This window comes from Culex quinquefasciatus, chromosome 2 (genome assembly GCF_015732765.1).
Source record: "Culex quinquefasciatus strain JHB chromosome 2, VPISU_Cqui_1.0_pri_paternal, whole genome shotgun sequence".
Lineage (NCBI taxonomy): Eukaryota > Metazoa > Arthropoda > Insecta > Diptera > Culicidae > Culex > Culex quinquefasciatus.
The window spans coordinates 129,060,133-129,079,345 of NC_051862.1; the positions used below are offsets into that span (position 1 = coordinate 129,060,133).

General features: G+C 35.3%; 1 protein-coding gene across 1 annotated transcript in view; it reads left to right on the forward strand.

Moving 5' to 3' along the window:
* The first annotated feature begins 2,438 nt into the window (after positions 1 to 2,438).
* Positions 2,439 to 19,213, forward strand: part of LOC6031402 (neuroguidin) — a 75,189-nt gene continuing 58,414 nt past the window's right edge. The window contains exon 1 of the mRNA XM_038255250.1: positions 2,439 to 3,146. Coding sequence (XP_038111178.1) covers positions 3,138 to 3,146 — 9 coding nt within the window. The 5' untranslated portion in view covers positions 2,439 to 3,137. The remainder of the gene's footprint in view (positions 3,147 to 19,213) is intronic.

The window sequence follows — 19,213 nt, forward strand, 5'->3', positions numbered from 1 at the left end:
CGGGAACCGGTCCCAAAGTGGCCAGATCGGTCCAAAGGTGGTTTTGGGGATCATAGATGAGCTTGATTTTGAAAGTTATGAACTTTGACATCCATATTGCCCAGTCAAAAATTGTTCAGAAATAATCCCGTAATTTGCCTTATTCCGGATTTCACCGGAGTACCGGGAACCGGTCCCAAAGTGGCCAGATCGATCCAAAAGTGGTTTTGGGGATCATAGATGAGCTTGATTTTGAAAATGATGAACTTTGACATCCATATTGCCCTGTCAAAAAATATTCAGGAATAATCCCGTAATTTGCCATATTTCGGGTTCCACCGGAGTACCAGGAACCGGTCCCGAAGTGGCCAGATCGGTCCAAAAGTGGTTTTGGGGATCATGGATGAGCTTTGTTTTGAAAATGATGATTTTTGATACCCATATTGCCTGTGAAAAATTATTCAGAAATAATCCCGTAAATTGCCATCCGGATTCCACCGGAGTACCGAGAACCGGTCCCAAAGTGGCCAGATCGATCCAAAAGTGGTTTTGGGGATCATAGATGAGCTTGATTTTGAAAATGATGAACTTTGACACCCATATTGCCCAGTCAAAAATTATTCAGAAGTAATCCCGTAATTTGCCATATTTCGGGTTCCACCGGAGTACCGGGAACCGGTCCCAGAGTGGCCAGATCGGTCCAAAAGTGGTTTTGGGGATCGTAGATGAGCTTGATTTTGAAAATGATGAACTTTGACACCCATATTGCCCAGTCAAAAATTGTTCAGAAATAATCCCGTAATTTGCCTTATTCCGGATTTCACCGGAGTACCGGGAACCGGTCCCAAAGTGGCCAGATCGATCCAAAAGTGGTTTTGGGGATCATAGATGAGCTTGATTTTGAAAATGATGAACTTTGACACCCATATTGCCCAGTCAAAAATTGTTCAGAAATAATCCCGTAATTTGCCTTATTCCGGATTTCACCGGAGTACCGGGAACCTTTCCCAAAGTGGCCAGATCGGCCCAAAAGTGGTTTTGGGGATCATAGATGAGCTTGATTTTGAAAATGGTGAACTTTGACACCCATATTGCCATGATAGAAATAGTTTTATTTCTGACCGTCCCTTGACCGGTTCCCCGGGGGGAACCTGCCCGCTCAATCCGGAACATCCCCGGTGGTGCAAAATCAATGGTCAGTATTGTCTGTTGGTAGAACAAAGATCGTAACATGAAAAAATGTGTTTTTCCAAGATTTCTATTAACAAAATAGTGCGGGACCCAAAATGGCCATTTTGACCCTGTTTGACCCAGTGACCCACCGGAATATCTCCGGCCACCGGAACATTTCCGGGTTCTGCGGGTCATTTTCGGAAAAAAGACATTCTAACGAGTCCAACTAATAAAGAAGTATGCAAATTGGTTGAGTTTTCGCTGAGTTATGGCCATTTTAGTGATTCCAATTTCACCCAGGCCTATACGGGTTAACCTTCTTGGTCATTCGCTGCCCTAATAGCACTGACGATCTGACGTGCCTCCTCATACATATTTTTCAGAAAATTCTGACCGCAAATTCTGCAGCGAACATCAACTCCATCTACCTTCAGGTTCGTTGAACTAATTTAATCTCCCACAAATGTTTTCAATATTGCGACTGTGCTTCAAATTGTAATCTGCGTCAATACAATGCATGTAAACATTGGCACAAAGCGAGAGGGAAGAGAGAAAAATCGGTTGACAGAGTGTTCGCTGGAAGCAAAAACGCCAATCAAGAAGAAGGCCACTGCGGTCAAAAGTGGTTTGCTCGGGGCACATCAATTCGTCAGTGCTAGTAGCTTATCCAGGTTTTCAAGCGAAGATGGCGTTCGAATGGTGAACGTCCGAAATGTCAAAATCGCGCAGTGGTACCAACATTAGAAAAAAAATGTGGCTGTCATGCCATGGCACACTTTTTTCGTAATGTTGGTACCACTGCGTGATTTTGACATTTCGGGCGTTCACCTTTCGAACGCCATTTTCGCTTAAAAACCTGGATATGAGTTAAAAAATGTTTGTATTTGTATTTTTTATTTTTGTTTGAAAAAAAAAATCAATTATTTTTTTTGGGTTTTCTCTGTGGAATTCTAAGCGAAAAAACAATTTCTTTATTTTCGGCATTTTTTTTTGCGATTCGAGATTTGGCCTAAAGAAGTAAATCCGAGGCGGATCTGTATTTTAATTACAAGTCTAATATTTGCTTAATAACTCGTATAGCCTTCGTCTGTGCACTCTTTTCTAACCTCCAAATCGAGTCAACGTTAAACTAATTTATATCACATTTAAATTTAATTTTGTTGTTGTTCCCCATGTTGTTAACCCATTTTCAAATCATATGCCACCTTATCTGCTCGAAACACGCGCGGCCTCGACTGTTCCCCTCATGACATTTCTCGCCGTCAAACTCTTTTCGAGCAGTTTTGTTTTTGTTTTCCTCGTGCACGCGCGCGTGGTCCTTCAGGTCGGCGATTTTCTCGCGTGGTTTTTATTCTGTCCCCTCGTTCACAGCTCGTGTCCTGTTTTCCCTGGCGCGGCCAAAAGCGGTCCTTATTTACCCCTCTTTCGCGAGTACATAACCCCGGTGCGCAAGTATTGGTTCCGTCGCGAACCCGGCAAGGATCTCCGATCAGGACTCGCGGTGGTGTGTGCGTGTCAACCCGGCGACGACGTCCGCTCTTACGCAGCACAGATTCACGGCTGCGGCAATCGTTGTCAAGTCCCACTGGAAGCCGGACGCGAAATTGTTTCTGGGAGTCGCGCGCGCTTCAAAGCAGTTGTTGGTTGCTGATTGTGAGTGTGGTGGAGTGGAGTTTTCCCGGTGGTCATCCCGGATTGGATTAGGAGGAATCACGGTGAAGGACACCGAAACGGTTCCGGACTGACTGGAAGTGACGAATGTTGGATTAAAAGTGAAATTTAAAAGTTTGAAACACTTCCTGGGACAAGTACTGTCCTCACGGGCTCCTTAGTGTTGGTGTTGTGGCCAAGTCCCTAAAGAGGACACTTTCTCAAGAAGGTGCAACCGGCGCAAGTAGAAGCATTGTAAACAAAAACGCAACAGCGAGCTGTTCGTGCAAAGATTCTTAAGAATCTCCAACCGAAGATCATCAAAATCAGCCAAAATGGTACAGGTAAGTGCCCTCGGGGATGACCACGAACAAAAGGGACCGTCATTTCCCCACCCTTCACAGTTTAATTTCGCCTTTCGGGATAAAAGTGCGTAGAGCTGCGGGTTTTTTTTTCTCCCTTTTGCGTTAATCATTACGCGTGAAGGGACCGGGACTGGGACCGGGGTTGCATTTTGGGATTCTTTTTTCGATCTAACTCTCACCCTTCAAGCCCTGTTTGTCCTGTGTGTTTGTTAATGGAAACAGGTCGGTTGGCTTGGGATGTTGTGTTCAAGCAGAGGGGAGAGATGAATTGCGTTGCGTAGTGCGTGGAGTTGCACATTGTGGCAGCAATGACGAAGAAAAAAAGAGGACTTGCAGAAGGATAATTCTACTTTTTTTTGCTGGATTTGGTTTGCTTTTGAGATGAGAAATTGCGTAAATTGTGAAGCACGTGAAACGGGGGTTGTTTTTGATGGAATCTCTGGTCTGGAGAGTAATAATTCGGGTGGAACATTATGGTTTTGCGGGGATGGGAGCAGGTTAAAATATGGGTGCACGAGATTGGCTTGTTAAATAAGCATTTTGGCGAGATTTCAGCTAGATGTATTTTTTTACGTTTCAAAATATTTGAATTTTTTTAAATAAGATTTTTTTAGTTGAAAATGCTTTAAACTGTGAGTCCCTGGGCCTTGTAAAGTCAAGGGGCATGATTTGATCCTAGTGCATTAGTTAAAATTTGGGTATACATACTTTTTTATAAGCACTATGGACACCACTTCATGCTACGAGAACTCGCTTTGCCGCAGCCCCAGGGCTTAAGCGTTGACCGATAAGCTGTCTTCGTGAACTAGGTAGTTCTCCGATAGTGAAAATATCACAATTGCACAAGACACCGCTGCTTCTGTGACTTTTTCACTATCACAATGTGGGTTTTAGGTTGGGACTTCAGGATAGTATAATTGTGTTGTTGCTTAGCATTAGCATTTAAAATAAATCTGTATCCTTTCCAAATCTATTTGATGTCAAAGTTAGTTGCAATTGTTAAGTAGGAGTAATGCTGTCAATAAACTTTGATTGATGTAGAATGCTAGGCATTCTTTTATGTCAAATTGTCCATAGAGTCTCGATCAATCAATAATGTAATGATATCGGACAAAATTCGTTGATCTGTTGAACTAACGGTTTTCGGATTATGGTTGTATCGACCATTGTTGCGAATCGAGGAACTACGGATCTTTTGACGTAAATGGTCATCTCTTTTTCAAATCGCGATTTCTATCCTATTTGTATATCAGTTCATAATTTTTTATTGTTTTTGATAGAAGTAGTACTACAACAGTTAAAGGAACGTTTACTTTTGAACATTAAGTTTAGAGGACTTTAGATTAAAGTTTATATTTTCAATCCAAAATAGTTAGCAAATGAATATTTGGACTTTAATGAATAATTGAACATTTTGGACTTATGAATAACACTCAACTGTGCATTTATTCTAGAGTCAGATCCATACAGCGTCAGTGTTTATTTGGTCGAAGTGTACTAATTCATTGGCAGATCTGATTCTAGTTGTAATGCACGACAAGACTACTGACGGACGTGACAGGACGAGGGCCCAGTTTAGAGGTTTCAACATCAACGATGTGCGGCTGGACCACCCTCCCAAAAAAAAAAAAAAAAAAAAAATGCTTTAAACTGTGAGTCGTCTTGCATTTCTCATTTTTAAATAAAAAAAACTTAAATCAACTCTTTCCTTACAAAAAAATCACTGTGATAATATAATGAAAAATCAGAATGGTTACAATAATTGAATTTTTAGGACATTTGAAAATCAGGCTTATCTTGTTTTTTTTTTTTTTTCAAATATTGTTGTTCGAAAACTAAAGGAATTGTACGCTAACTGGGCGGAACGGAAACGAAACATATTTCCATAATAAATAATTTTATAAAAGGTTGATCCCTTTTGGCTTGGTTTTGGCTTTTGACATGAATCTGCTTTTCAAGTGAGGTACAGCCCAGATATCGAGGAAACAGTAAAAAAGTAGCACCCCTTTTAGGGCTAAAAACGTCAAGTTTTCAGCACTTGTGTCGAAAAGTAATATACTTATCTTGACGGCAATTAATATCATGTGGGGAAACAAACGTTTCACAGAAATAATCAAATTTAAATGTTTTAGCTCTCGAGCTGTCTAGTGCGTCTCTCCCGGGATTTTTCGGAACAAATTTCCCGGGATTCTTAACCCTCTCACGCCCATGGTTACTCCAGAGCACCAAAACTTTGAACTCAAATATCTCGGAACTGACACAACTTTTCATGATGCTTTAAGTTGCAGGTGTTCATGTAGAATGTATACTAACATCTCCCCAAATTTCATCAAATTTGGTTAAGCACAAGCAAACAAGCAAAGTTACAGTGTGAAATGTAAACAAAAATGGGCCAATTTTAGGGAAATAAATAAGACCTGTTTTCGAAAGCCCGTAAAAAATACCAAACACAAAATTTTATGAAACAAAAAATGTTTTGCTATCATTTGAACCTTGGACAAGAACCCCTGTGAATAACATTGTGAGTTTGGACAGGTTTTAAGTGTTTTTCAACCTTTTTCATTTGGTGCACCAGAGCACCACCTAGGCATATGAGCAACTAAATATTCAGGAGCTCTTTTTTCTAAATTACAGAAAAAGCTTATTTTTATCAAAACAAAAGTTTATAAACGTTTTGACTATTCATAAACAAGACAAAACATTGTTATTAGACCGATAATTTTATTATTTTCCTCATTTTTCATGAAAATGGTTGTTTGTGGGTTTTGAATGAGCCAATCAAAGAAACCTGAAAATGCAGAGATTTAAGAATTTCTAATTAATACTTCAGAAATATGGTCTAACAGCAAAGAATAAGTAGTTTTTAACACATTTCGTAGCGTTTTCAAACAAATGAACCAATAGATTTGAAGAAAACGAGATTTTGTGGTTTAAAAAAAGTTGCTCATCTTCCTGATGGTGCTCTGGTGCACCACTTCAAATTCTACTTTTTTGCCCCAATTCGATGTTTGTGGGTCAAAGTAAAGTATTTCCTGCATTATTGTACCAAAATTAAGCCATTTACTATTTTTACGATAAGCAAACAGCTCTGGGCGTTAGAGGGTTAAGTAACTTTTTTGAAAAAAGTCGCAGTTTTTATTTTTTTTTAATTAGTGCACATGTTTGCCCAATTTTGAAACAAATATTTTTGAAAAGCTGAGAAAATTCTCTATACTTTGCTTTTTTGAACATTGCACAGTGGTCCAGATCGCAAAATTAAGTGGAAAATGGATTTTCCGAAAAATGGTTAAGTTTTGGAGCTTTGGTGTCTTCAGAAAAGTTGTTGCATATGGAAAGGGGCAACTTTTGGTTTGGTTGAAAATTAGGGTGGTTCACGATTAGGGTGATTTTGGAAATCTAACTTTACAGGAATATTTTTGGGATTTTTTTCGTCTTCTAGAAAGTTGACGGGCTTGCCAATCCAAGCAACTTTGTCCAAGACACCAAAATTTTATCTCGTAATCTACGCCTTCTACGACAAAATATATAGAAAGCATCTGAGCAAACCTTCAAAAATCAGTTTTTTTAACGTGGCAATTCAGGGTTAAGTTTTAGAGAAAAGTGGTATTCGGAGCACTTTTAGAGCTCTAAAAAACAAACATTCGATTTTGTTCGACAAAAATCGATTTTTGGTCATATTTTGGGTTTAAAAGATAATTTTACATGGAAACCCAAAATATGACCAAAAATCGATTTTTCGACACTTTGGGTCAATTCTGAGGGCAGATTCAGATTCAGCGAGCAAAATTACATGGAAAAACATATATTTGGACAATTTTCGAAATTCGTTAGGGTGGTCCCATAAGGTTTTCCCTTGAAAATTAGACTTTTTCAAATGAAGATATCTCGAGTTTAAAGAAAAACACCCCTGAGATTTTTTCAGCGTTTGTAGTGCTGGATTTCTTCTTTCAAATGCAGCCTAGTGCTTAAAATTTGGCTTGCGCCTTTTCGAGATATTTAAGTTTTAAATTTGCATCTTTTTTATCTTAAAATCGCTGTAACTTTTGACCCTTAAGTCCAAATTGACTTGTCAGATTATAAAAATGTTTGTTTTTAGAGCTCTAAAAGTACTCCGAATACCACTTTTTCTCTAAAACTTAACCCTGAATTGCCACGTTAAAAAAAACTGATTTTTGAAGGTTTGCTCAGATGCTTTCTATATATTTTGTCGTAGAAGGCGTAGATTACGAGATAAAATTTTGGTGTCTTGGGCAAAGTTGCTTGGATTGGCAAGCCCGTCAACTTTCTAGAAGACGAAAAAATTCCCAAAAATATTCCTGTAAAGTTAGATTTCCAAAATCACCCTAATCGTGCACCCTAATTTTCCACCAAACCAAAAGTTGCCCCTTTCCATATGCAACAACTCTTCTGAAGACACCAAAGCTCCAAAACTTAACCATTTTTCGGAAAATCCATTTTCCACTTAATTTTGCAATCTGGACCACTGTGCATTGTTGATACGATCCTTAGTTGCTGAAATATGTCCATGCAAAGTTTTAAAAACATAAAAAATGATGTTTTCTAAGCCTCACCCAAACAACCCACCATTTTCTAATGTCGATATCTCAGCAACTAATGGTCCGATTATCAATGTTAAAAAATAAAACATTCGTGAAATTTTCCGATCTTTTTGATTTTTTTAAAGCCAAGACTGACATTTTAAAAAGGCGTAATATTGAATGTTTTGCCCTTTTAAAATTTTAGTCTTGTTTTTTTATTTTTTTTCAAAAAGATCGGAAAATTTCACGAATTTTTCATATTTTAACATTGAAAATCGGACCATTAGCTGCTGAGATATCGACATTAGAAAATGGTGGGTTGTTTGGGTAAGACTTAGAAAACATCAATTTTTATGTTTTTAAACCTTTGCATGGAAATATTTCAGCAACTAAGGGTCGTATCAACAAAGTTTGAAAAAGCAAAATATAGAGAATTTTTTCAGCTTCTCAAAAATATTTGTTTTAGAAGTGGGCAAACATGTGCACTCATTAAAAAAATTAAAACTGCGACTATTTTCAAAAAAGTCACCTAAAAATGGATTTAACTCAGGGGTGCCCAACCTTTTGGCCCTGTGTTTATTTGACTTATTTTAATTTTTGCTTGTTTAAAATTGTAAAGATATTGTTTTTGACGATTGCAATTAAATGCCTTGATTTTTTTTATATAAAAAAAAAACATTCAAATTTCAATGATCGTTGTAATGTTGAAGTTTTTGATACATTTTGCAATATTTTAAAAATATTTCCAGCGATCTATTTTCAGTATGAAAAATTTGATTTTTATGCTTTAAAAAAAAACTTAAAGAAATAACATTTACACGGAGAAAAAAGAGTTCCCAAAATAGTGAACACCCGTTCATGAAATTGGGAACCACGAACAAAGTGTTCAAATTCCATGGTACGTTTTTGAAAATTGTACCATGGCATTTGAACACTTTGTTCGTGGTTCCCAATTTCATGAACGGGTGTTCACTATTTTGGGAACTCTTTTTTCTCCGTGTAGTCTCCTTTTGTAAATTTGAAGACAACAATCCAAGATTTTTCGATAATTTCACAATTTTACGAAATGGATTATTTTGTTTTCCTGCACAATTTTTCTGTTAAAAAATATCAATATAAAAATTATAAGAACTAAATTCAAACATAAAGAATGTTCTTATAATATGTTAAAATTTGATCTCAAGCTTATTTTTTTTATTCAGACAATAATTTTATTTATTTAATACTTCATGAACAGCCATAGAAATATTTTAAAAAGTCGTCGTGGGCCGGATGAAATGGTTTCACGGGCCGGATCCGGCCCGCGGGCTGGACGTTTGGCAGGCTTGATTTAACTTGAAAACGGTGTACTTTATCAAAATTTCACTAGAGTACTTTTTGATTGCAAATTTGATTTAATTTTGAAATTTTAGGCGACCAATATTTCGATTTTTTGAAAAAATCAGTGTTGATTCAAAAATTCATAACTTGGTCAAAGATTTTTTGCATGTTCTGGAAATTTTTGAAAAGTTGGCATGTTCCCTAAAACATATCAGAAAGTAATAAAAAATTATAGACAGTGTTTTTTCGCAAATCAAGTTTTAGTGACAAAAAGTTAAATAAAAAATCACAATTTTTTTATCGTGTATCAATTTTTTTCTAGTGTAGTCCGTATCCATACCTACAACTTTGCTGAAGACACCAAATCGATCAAAAAATTCCTTCAATAGATACAGATTTTTGAATTTTCATACATCATTTTTGTATTTGTAAGGAAAATTACATGGATAAATTAATGATGCAAAATGGCTGATTTGGGCATACCGAAGGCACCAAAAAAGTTTAAGTCGGATTAAAAAATTCAAAAAAAAAACATCCAATGACCGAAATCTGAGAGAACTGCTCACAAGAAGACATCTGGAGTTTTTTTTTAAAAGGTCCAATAAAACAAATTTCCAGTTTTTGCTTTTTGGGTGTTTTTGAAACCGCCTTGAGTCAGGGGTATTAAAAACACCCAAAAAGCAAAAACTGGATATTTGGTTTATTGGAACTTTAAAAAAAAAAAAAACTCCAGACATAAAAAAGTGTTGCTGATTTTGTTCCACCCTTTTGGTTTATTGGCATTGTTAACCCCTTCTCGCTCAGAGAAAAATCGAGATTTTTTTGTTTTTCTACATTACTCGTATCTGGATCGACCAAATTGGATGAAATTTCAGTGGCTATATAAAAAAAATTCTACATAAACTAATGTAGGTTGAACCAGTTTGAAAAAGTGCATGGTTGAAGAGAAATTTAATTTTGAAGACAAAAATTAGTGGTGCTCTAGAGTCACCATGGGCGTTAGAGGGTTTATCAAAACATGATAAAACTTAGCTTTAATAATCCATTTCAAATCATTGAAAAAAATAAAAGGAACAAGTGCTTAAATTCTTTAAAATACATATTTTTCTAAAATTTCAAACACCAACATCGTCAAATATATTCCCAACCTGCTATCAAAACTTCCTCCATCATCATCGTGATTCGATCGCTTACAAATCTCCGGCTGGCCGCCATGCCACTCCGGCCTGTACAATTCACCAAAAATTCCAGAACCCAATCAATTTTGTGCAGGTCGCTCGCGACCCCGCCATCACCCAGAGCCGTTTTCGTTTTTCCATCAATGCCCCGGCCCTCCGCGAAATCCTACCCGTTTCTTCTTCCTCAAATGGTCCAGTTCGCGACTCCGCTTCTCTAACCCCTGCCGTCCCCCTTGCAGTGAGCTACTGTCGGCTGTGGGGATGGACCCCTCCTGATAGAATTTTTATTAAAACAGCAGCAGCAGAAGCCTCCCACTCAGCTTCACGTGTACGGAAATAGATAGTTGGACGTTAATTTTTCTCATATTTTTTGATTTTTGTTTTAATCTAAAAAAAAAAAAAATGTAAAAATATTTTACTTAAAATTAGACGTATTTGACAAAATTCTTTGAACGAGTTGTTTTGGCAGATATAAGCTTCCAAAACCATCCGCTAGGTGACGCTAGTGAGTTACTCAAAACCATAAACTTAAACATCCATTTGTCTATGTCCCGGAAAGGTACCCAATTTGCATGCACCGAAGCGTGTGTGTGTGTGTTCGAGTGTTTGGTTATATTTTTTCTGGCCGCGGTGCACCCGATCAGCACCCCCCCCCCCCCCCCCCCCCCAAGTCCAAAATGGCCGAAATACGGGTCCTAGCGATGGACACGGTGCAAGAGGGTGGGTTCGCAGCGGAAAAAAAATTGGAAATCGTCAAAGCGACGGGATCCGGCCTCGTGACAAGGACAAACACACACTCACACACATAGGATGACGAGAGGACCTGCGATGATGCGATGTGGTGGGGAGGGGGACATGATGGAAGGTTGATCGAGGATGGGGGTGGGGGGAAGTGACCAGCAGTAGCGGTCATCGTGGAAGGGGTGGGGAAAGGGTTTTGGAACAAAAAAATAACACGGATTGGACCTTCGCTGCACGAATGATTCCGGTAAAAGTTTGGAGTGTGTGGGGGTGATTTTTGTAACAATCAATCACAATTATATTAGTATTCAGTCAACTTCACAATCATTCGAAATCTTGCCTAGAAATACAAAAAAAATATTGGAAAATTTATATTTCAACTGAGCAGTCTTCTCAAATTACAAATTTAAATTATTTATTTTTCGAAACGTTTTTTGATATCTCGTGACGGAGGGGTGGTACGACCCCTTTGATACGATAAAAGTCATGTTTTTCAATAATTTGCAGCCTGAAACGGTGATGAGATAGAAATTTGGTGTCAAAGGGACTTTTATGTAAAATTGTACGCCCAATTTGAAGGCGTAATAAACTTATTTTTCATCGAAAAAAATACTTAAAAAGCTTTAAAAACTCTGCCATTTTCCGTTACTTAACTGTAATTTTTTTGAACTTGTCATTTTAAGGGAAGTTTAATGTACTTTTTGAATCTACATTAACCCAGAAGGTAAATTTTTTCATTCAGAACAAAATTTTTCATTTTAAAATTTCGTGTTTTTTTCTAACTTTGCAGGGTTATTTTTAGAGTGTAACAATGTTCTACAAAGTTGTAGAGCAGACAATTTTAAAAAAAATTCGATGTGTTTACATTAGGGGCTTGCTTCTAACCATCACCAATTATCGCGATTTTACGAAAAAAGTGTTGAAAAAGTTATTTTTTGCGTTTCTCTTTGTTTCGTCGTCCGTGTCTGTCGCGGTGACCACCCAAGTAACATTTTTAAACCAACTAGCCAACACCTAGTTTTATTAAGGTTTTATGGTAGCATCTCGATTGCTTAATAGTTTCATTTTTGGCATTTGCCGCAACCATTAGCAAGAGCTAATCAATAGGTTCTAACAGGGTTTTACAATAAAGTTTTATGAAAGTTTTAAAAGAGTCTTGAAAATCCAATGGCAATGTCATGCCAAACGGTTTTGTTGCATGCTTCTTTAAAACCAAGCGTGTTTTAGCTGTCAAGTGCCATTAGGCATGCAAAAAGCTTTATTAAAACCACTAGCTCCTGAGAAAGCTTTTACCGCGGCCAATTAGCAGTGCATAAATATGGCGCTAAACGCGTGTTCTGATTGAATTTGATTGGCTGCCATCTTGGTTGAAAAAAATAGAGAACTGAGAAATTTGATTTAAATTTGACGAAAACACTCATTTATGATGAATTTCCGGTTTAGTTAATGTAGCGATACATGTTTATAAATAATATGAACTTTTTTTTTAAATGCAATAAAATATTTTTTTACATTAAAAACTATGATTACAAATAATGATTTTTTATAAAGTCGGTTGATTTTTCGGCTCTATATCCTCTACATTTATCAATAAAATTTCAACCGCAGCTGAGTTTGAGCCACCAATTGCGAAAAATTAGCTTTCAAATTATGTTGATTACCTCCAATATCTTTTATTTATCATCGCCATTTTTGCAAACCATCTACATTTAATCATTTGGCAAGACAAAGACTTATTTTTTGCCAAAATAAAACCTATTTAGCATAAGACGTTTGAAGAAGTTTGATATGTCATTTTTCCTTTACTCCTGATTAGGTTTTAACAAAGGTTTTATCAAGGCTTTGAGGATGTTGTTAGGATTCAGTTGTAAAGCCTTGAGTAGGTTTTAGAAATAGGCCGTGACAACCTTTTGCGTAAGTCCTTTTGGGTTTTAACAGAGGTTTACCGGGGTTCTGGGGAAACTGTGGTTTTAATGTTGGTTTTGGCTGATAGGTTTTATAGCGGTTGTGACAGCTTTGATGAAGCCTAAAATGTTACTTGGGCATGAACGGCCTCGACGATGACCCAGTTTTTCAAAACTTTTTTTTTCGTAAAATCGCGATAACTTGTGATGTTTATAAGCAAACTCCTAATATTTATACATCATTTTTTTAATTGTCTGCTCTTTAACTTTGTAGAACATTGTTACACTCTAAAAAATAACTCTGCAAAGTTAGAAAAAAAAAACACGAAACTTTAAAATGAAAAATTTTGTTCTGAATGAAAAAATTACCCTTCTGCCCGAGCAGACGGAAATAACTTGGGAATAACATTTTTTGATATTTGAACATACTAGGCCAATAACATATTATGTTATTTATAACAAGATTTGTTATTCATCGTTATGATTTTTTTTGTTATTGGATTGTTATTGCAATAACAGATTCATAACATTTTTAGTGATTCTACGAACAAATCTTTGTTATTATTTTTTTGTTATTTTAACAACTAATCCAATCATCCCAATAACAGTTGGAGTTATTCTTTCATAACAAAAAATGTTATTCCCTAGTTGTTTTGGCGTTCGACCAATATCAGACCAATAACTAATTTTAGTATGATAACATAAACCGTTATTAAATCCTTATACAAAAAAGGATTTTTCAAGAAAATTCCATAAAAAAACGTTTTTTTTTCGGAAATTTGAGTTTGCCATCAAAACGGGCGTACAATTTTACATAAAAGTTTCTTTGACACCAAAATTCGGGTCGTAACGCCCCTCCGTCACGAGATATAAAAAAAGGACCTCGGATTCGTGATCATGGACAAAAGTTATTCCTTAGGACAAAGTTTCACGCAAATGTGCACTTTAAAATTGCATGTTCTATACATGAGCAATGGAGCACTACCATTCGAGCAGTTTTTGCTTTTTTATACAATGTATTTCTTATGGAGCGAACTGTCAAAAACTGCTCGACTGCGGGTGCTCCATTGTTTACGAAATCGGTCTTTTTTCTTCAATTTTAATTTTTGTATTTTTTAATCCGGCTGAAACTTTTTTGGTGCCTTCGGTATGCCCAAAGAAGCCATTTTGCATCATTAGTTTGTCCATATAATTTTCCATTCAAATTTGGCTGCTGTCCATACAAAAATGATGTATGAAAATTCAAAAATCTGTATCTTTTGAAGGAATTTTTTGATCGATTTGGTGTCTTCGGCAAAGTTATAGGTATAGATACGGACTACACTGGAAAAAATAATACACTATAAAAAAAATTTGGTGATTTTTTTATTCAACTCTTTATCACTAAAACTTGATTTGCAAAAAAACACTATTTTTATTTTTTTTATATGTTTAGAGGACATCAAATGCCAACTTCTCAGAAATTTCCAGGTTGTGCAAAAGATCTTTGACCGAGTTATGTATTTTTGAATCAATACTGATTTTTTCAAAAAATCGAAATATTGGTCGCAAAAATTTTTCAACTTCATTTTTCGATGTAAAATCAAATTTGCTATCAAAAAGTACTGTAGTGAATTTTTTATAAAGTGCACCGTTTTCAAGTTTTTTTAAATTTTTTTTTTGTTTTTTTTTAATTTTTTTTTATTTTTTTAAGTTAAATCCATTTTGAGATGATTTTTTTTTAATATTCGCAGTTTTTTATTTTTTTTAATAGGTGCCCATGTTTGCCCATCTTTAAAAAAAATATTTTTGAAAAGCTGAGAGTTCTCTATTTTTTGGTTTTTTGAACATTGTTGATACGACCCTTAGTTGCTGATGTATTGCCATGCAAAGGTTAAAAAACAGGAAAATTGATGTTGTCTAAGTCTCACCCAAACAACCCACCATTTTCTAACGTCAGTTTCTCAGCAACTGATTGTCCGATTATCAATGTTAAAATATAAAACATTCGTGAAATTTTCCGATCTTTTCGAAATCATTTTTTTCAAAAATTTTAAATCAAGACTAACATTTCAAAAGGGCGTAATATTGAATGTTTGGCCCGTTTGAAATGTTAGCCTTGATTTAAATTTTTTGAAAATATTGTTGTTGAAGAAAAATAGATTCTTAAAAATTAGAAAAATGGCCGTTTATATACTTAATGCTTGAAAAAACTACGTAATTTCTTAAAAATATCCAAGTTAAAAAATTAAAAGAAACTTGAAATAAAATACTTCAACAGAAATTTCAAGATATTTGAAGATTTTTATTCAACATGTTTCGAGAGTTTTTTTGTTTGAAAAGTTAATAAGGAATTAAATTAAAATATTTTATTATTTTTAACTTTTTTCTATCCTTTTTTGTTTTCTAGAATGTAGAGTTTTTTTTAATTCCATTATGTCAAATTGTATTTTTTGCGTTTAAAGTTTTTTTAACACTCTCTTAAAACAGCCAAAAATCAAACAAAAATGGGTTGTTATACCTTTATAAAAAACCTTTTTTTTATGTTGGTAATATAATTGGTTATTATTTAATAAACCTTGAAATTTCAAGACTTGTTGTTTTCTTTCTGAAAGGAAGGTTTAAGCAGAGAGAAGATGGTTTAAGTGCATCTTTGTTTTCGGCCAAAAGTTTGATTTATATTTGGAATGTTTTGTTCAATTTGTTCGTTTTAGAATTGCGTTGATTTTTTTTACGATTTCCCATGGGTGAGGTTGAGGAACGCATATAATTGAGGTTCTGGAAATGTCCGGAAATAATCGGGAATTTGAAATGAGGCTTTAATAAACTTATTTTTTATATTTAGGCCGCTGCAATTTTTTTTTCAAATTTTTATGTTTGAACTCAACAATTTGAACCCAACAATTTGAAATTCATTTCCCTGCGTTGACAATCATATTTAGCATGTTTTGGATCGCTTTAAAATGCTTAACATTTTTGTGAAATTCCGATGTTCAGTTCCACAAAAAAAAATCGCGAAAAATTATTTTCGCCAATACTTTGATATTTTGAAAACCAATTATTTCAAAACAAGGCTCTGTTCAAATCTGGGGGCATTCCAAAATCTGTATCTCCTGAAGGGATTTTCTGATTGACTTGGTGTGCTCGGCAAAGTTGTAGGTTATTATTAGGACTATTTAAAAAAAATCACGCTATAAATATTTACCTTTTTTATAAACTTTTTATTTAAGATTTTGATTTTACTCTCTTCATTTTTTAATAGACAACAAGTGGCAACTTTTGCTGTAGGATATGACGGACGCTTGTTTTTGACCTTGTTAAGAATTTTTTGAAAAACATCTTCATTTCAATCACAGCGGTAAAATTGTAACGAATAAAACTCGTTTGCAATGATTGCATACCATTGCATAGGGGGAAACGAGGTCCCATTTTCCGCTTTCGTCCACTAGATGTCACTGTCAGAGGCGCAATCGATACACAGCGAGACAAAACTATTCGCGCGTTCCCAATTCTGGACAACGCAACGCACATTTCAAACTCAAAGTTGCGTCGGCCCTCGTTTGTATTGCGAGTATTTTCAATTTTTTTTGTTAAATCGAACTCATTTCAATACTTTTTCCCTGCACTCACACAGAGTCACACACACATACAAATGGTGGGGGGTTCGCGCTCCGCACACAATAACGAACTCGACAAAAATTGGGAGGGATCCTGCCCCCCCCCTCCCAATCGTCCCTTTCCTTTCTTTCCGTCGTCGAAGGGATCGAAAATATCACATCAAATGGAAAGGATTTATTCGTCCTCTGAACTGCTGCATCAAGGACCAGTCCCGGGCGTACACACATACACTCAGTTGTTGAAATCAATATTACAAAACAAAATTGATTCATTTTCCTATTAAATTAAATCGTAAATATTCAAAATTGGAATATCAAGCTAATTTTGAATTTTGTCTTGACATTTTTTTGCTTTTAAAATAAATTTAAAATCAGTTTTCTACGAAGGAACTGAGTGTCCAACCGTCACATCAGCCGGCCATCATCCGGCGACATTTCGTGGACCAAAAAACAACACCAAAGCGATATGTACCTCCAGCCTGAACTGAATTGAGCAAAAAAAACCTGAATCCTGCTGCTTTTGCAGATGATGAAAAGTTTTTTTTGTCTCCCCTCGATGTCCTGGTTCCCGGTCCAGGTCCCGGTGACGAGGATGCTGTTTCTGTCCGCGATTCTGCTGCTGCTGCTGTTGTTTTTGCTGCACTCTATATTGCCCAATGGAAAGTAGTTTTTCCCTGGGATTCGGTTCGTTGCAATGGCGATGCTTTTTCTTTTCTTTCTTTTTTTGTATTTGGGTGGTTGGTGGGATGATTCGAACCGGGCCCGGCCTGGTCATGGCCATCCGTACAGCAGCAGGCCCGAGTTATGTCGTCGATTGGGACACCCACGTGGCACGCGCCGAAATCGGGAAGGGGAAGCTGAGGCAGGGGGATGCGCAGGAACGGGACAGTTGTGTGCAAGCTGGTGCAACGAGGGGGCAGTGGTGCCAGATATGGGGAATTTTAAAAACAAAAATTTACAATTAAACTGTTTATTTTGTTGCTCAATAGACAAAATGATAAATAAACAAAATAAATACACTCAAAGCTCTTATCAATGGATTTGTAATATGGCAAAAGATTAATATAAAAAATTGTAATCCTTTTTGGTAAAGGTAATAAATAGATGTTTAAAGAAATATTTTTAATTTAGCATTGCTTAAAATACTCGAAATTGTGTTTGGGCAGCTTGTTGCTGTATTTAGCTGAAAAATATAACAAGAAAAAGATATTTATTCGGTCTTCTTTGTTCTATCAGCTTTGCGTTTAAGTAATTTCAAAGAAAGTAAGAAATCTGGTAAATTTGGCATTGGAAACATTTTACCTGTCTTATAACATCGAGAATAAAAATCGTAAAAAAAAGTTGCTCTTGGCCCCCGACGAAATATTTCCATTTCACCTCCAATATGTCGGAAAAGATTCCTTCTTTCAAGATTCAAAATATTGTTTTCTTTATGTTTTCATGCCAAATGTACGCATTTACCCTAGCAACCCTGGTGCTCAACTGGAGCGTTTGTGGAACTTTTTGCTGTAGTTTTTTTAATTTTCTGGTTGGATTGCTGGTTGCTAAGATACAGACCGTTAAAATTTTGTGAGAAATATTTTTTCCCAGTGACATCTAATTAGCTCTATTTTTTCAACTTGAGATTTCTCGAAAGTTATTGGTTCGATTTTCAGTGATAAAAAAAATCTTTGTGAAATTTTCTGCTAAAATTTCGACATTAAAACATTTTTACAAAATTTTAGCTTTAAGAGGCTGTATCTCAATAACCAGCTTAGCAAAAAAATTCAAATATTAAACATTTCAGGAAATTTTTCGTCGGGTTTGCTTTTTCATAGACATTTTTTTAAATTACTTAAATAAGTCATTTTCGATTGCAAGTCAAATTCTGCATCTAAAAATAAATTTTGAAATATTGTTTACACATTTCTTACTAAAATAAATTTTGTTTCAAAACTCATGTACCCCGTATCAATTTTGACACGATCCTAAACTTTACGGCAAAAGATGCCATTTTAGGCTATTAAAACAATTAAGAAATTGAAAAAAAAACCTTTTTTAAGAATATTTTTTTTAGTGATAAAAAGTCAAATAGCCAATTTTTATAATACAAATTATCAAAAAATGCTCTATAAATTATTCAAGTTATGTTAAAAAATTAATGAAAATATGTTTTCCAAATTTTTTAAGTGTTTTTAAATATACGGTTCTAGGTTGTTAATAAATGCAAAACTAAAGTGACAAAAGCTTTAAAAACTTGCATTGGACTAACCATGTTTACATTTGTTTTTTTTATATCATCTTGCTATATATGAGTTAACAAGTTTCAAAATGATGATTTTTCAACCCTTGTCGTAAAAAGACGACGAGTGCTGATAAAATTAAGTTTCGCATAAAGTTCTTGCATTTGCAATTTTTGAAGAAAAAAAAAAACACTTTTGAAAATGTTCTCACATTTTCAAAATATATGGTCGCCTTGAAAAAACAAAACAGTTTTGAAAAGTATTACTTTTCGAAACAAGTGCTAAAAAATCGAATTTTTAAATTTGGAAATGGATGGGAATTTGTGATTTATTTTTGGTAAAAATTCGAGAAAGGTCTGGAAACCCAAACATACTCATTTGAAAATTATCATCTATTTTTTAAATTATTTTGTAATATTTTGTTTATTTTTAAAGTTCCTTTTACTTTTTTGAATTTATTCGTTTTTGTTTTGTTGATTGTTGATTTAGAATCAATTGATGGGAAGGTTTTTTGAATAAAACTGTAAAAATGTGATTTTTGTTCAAA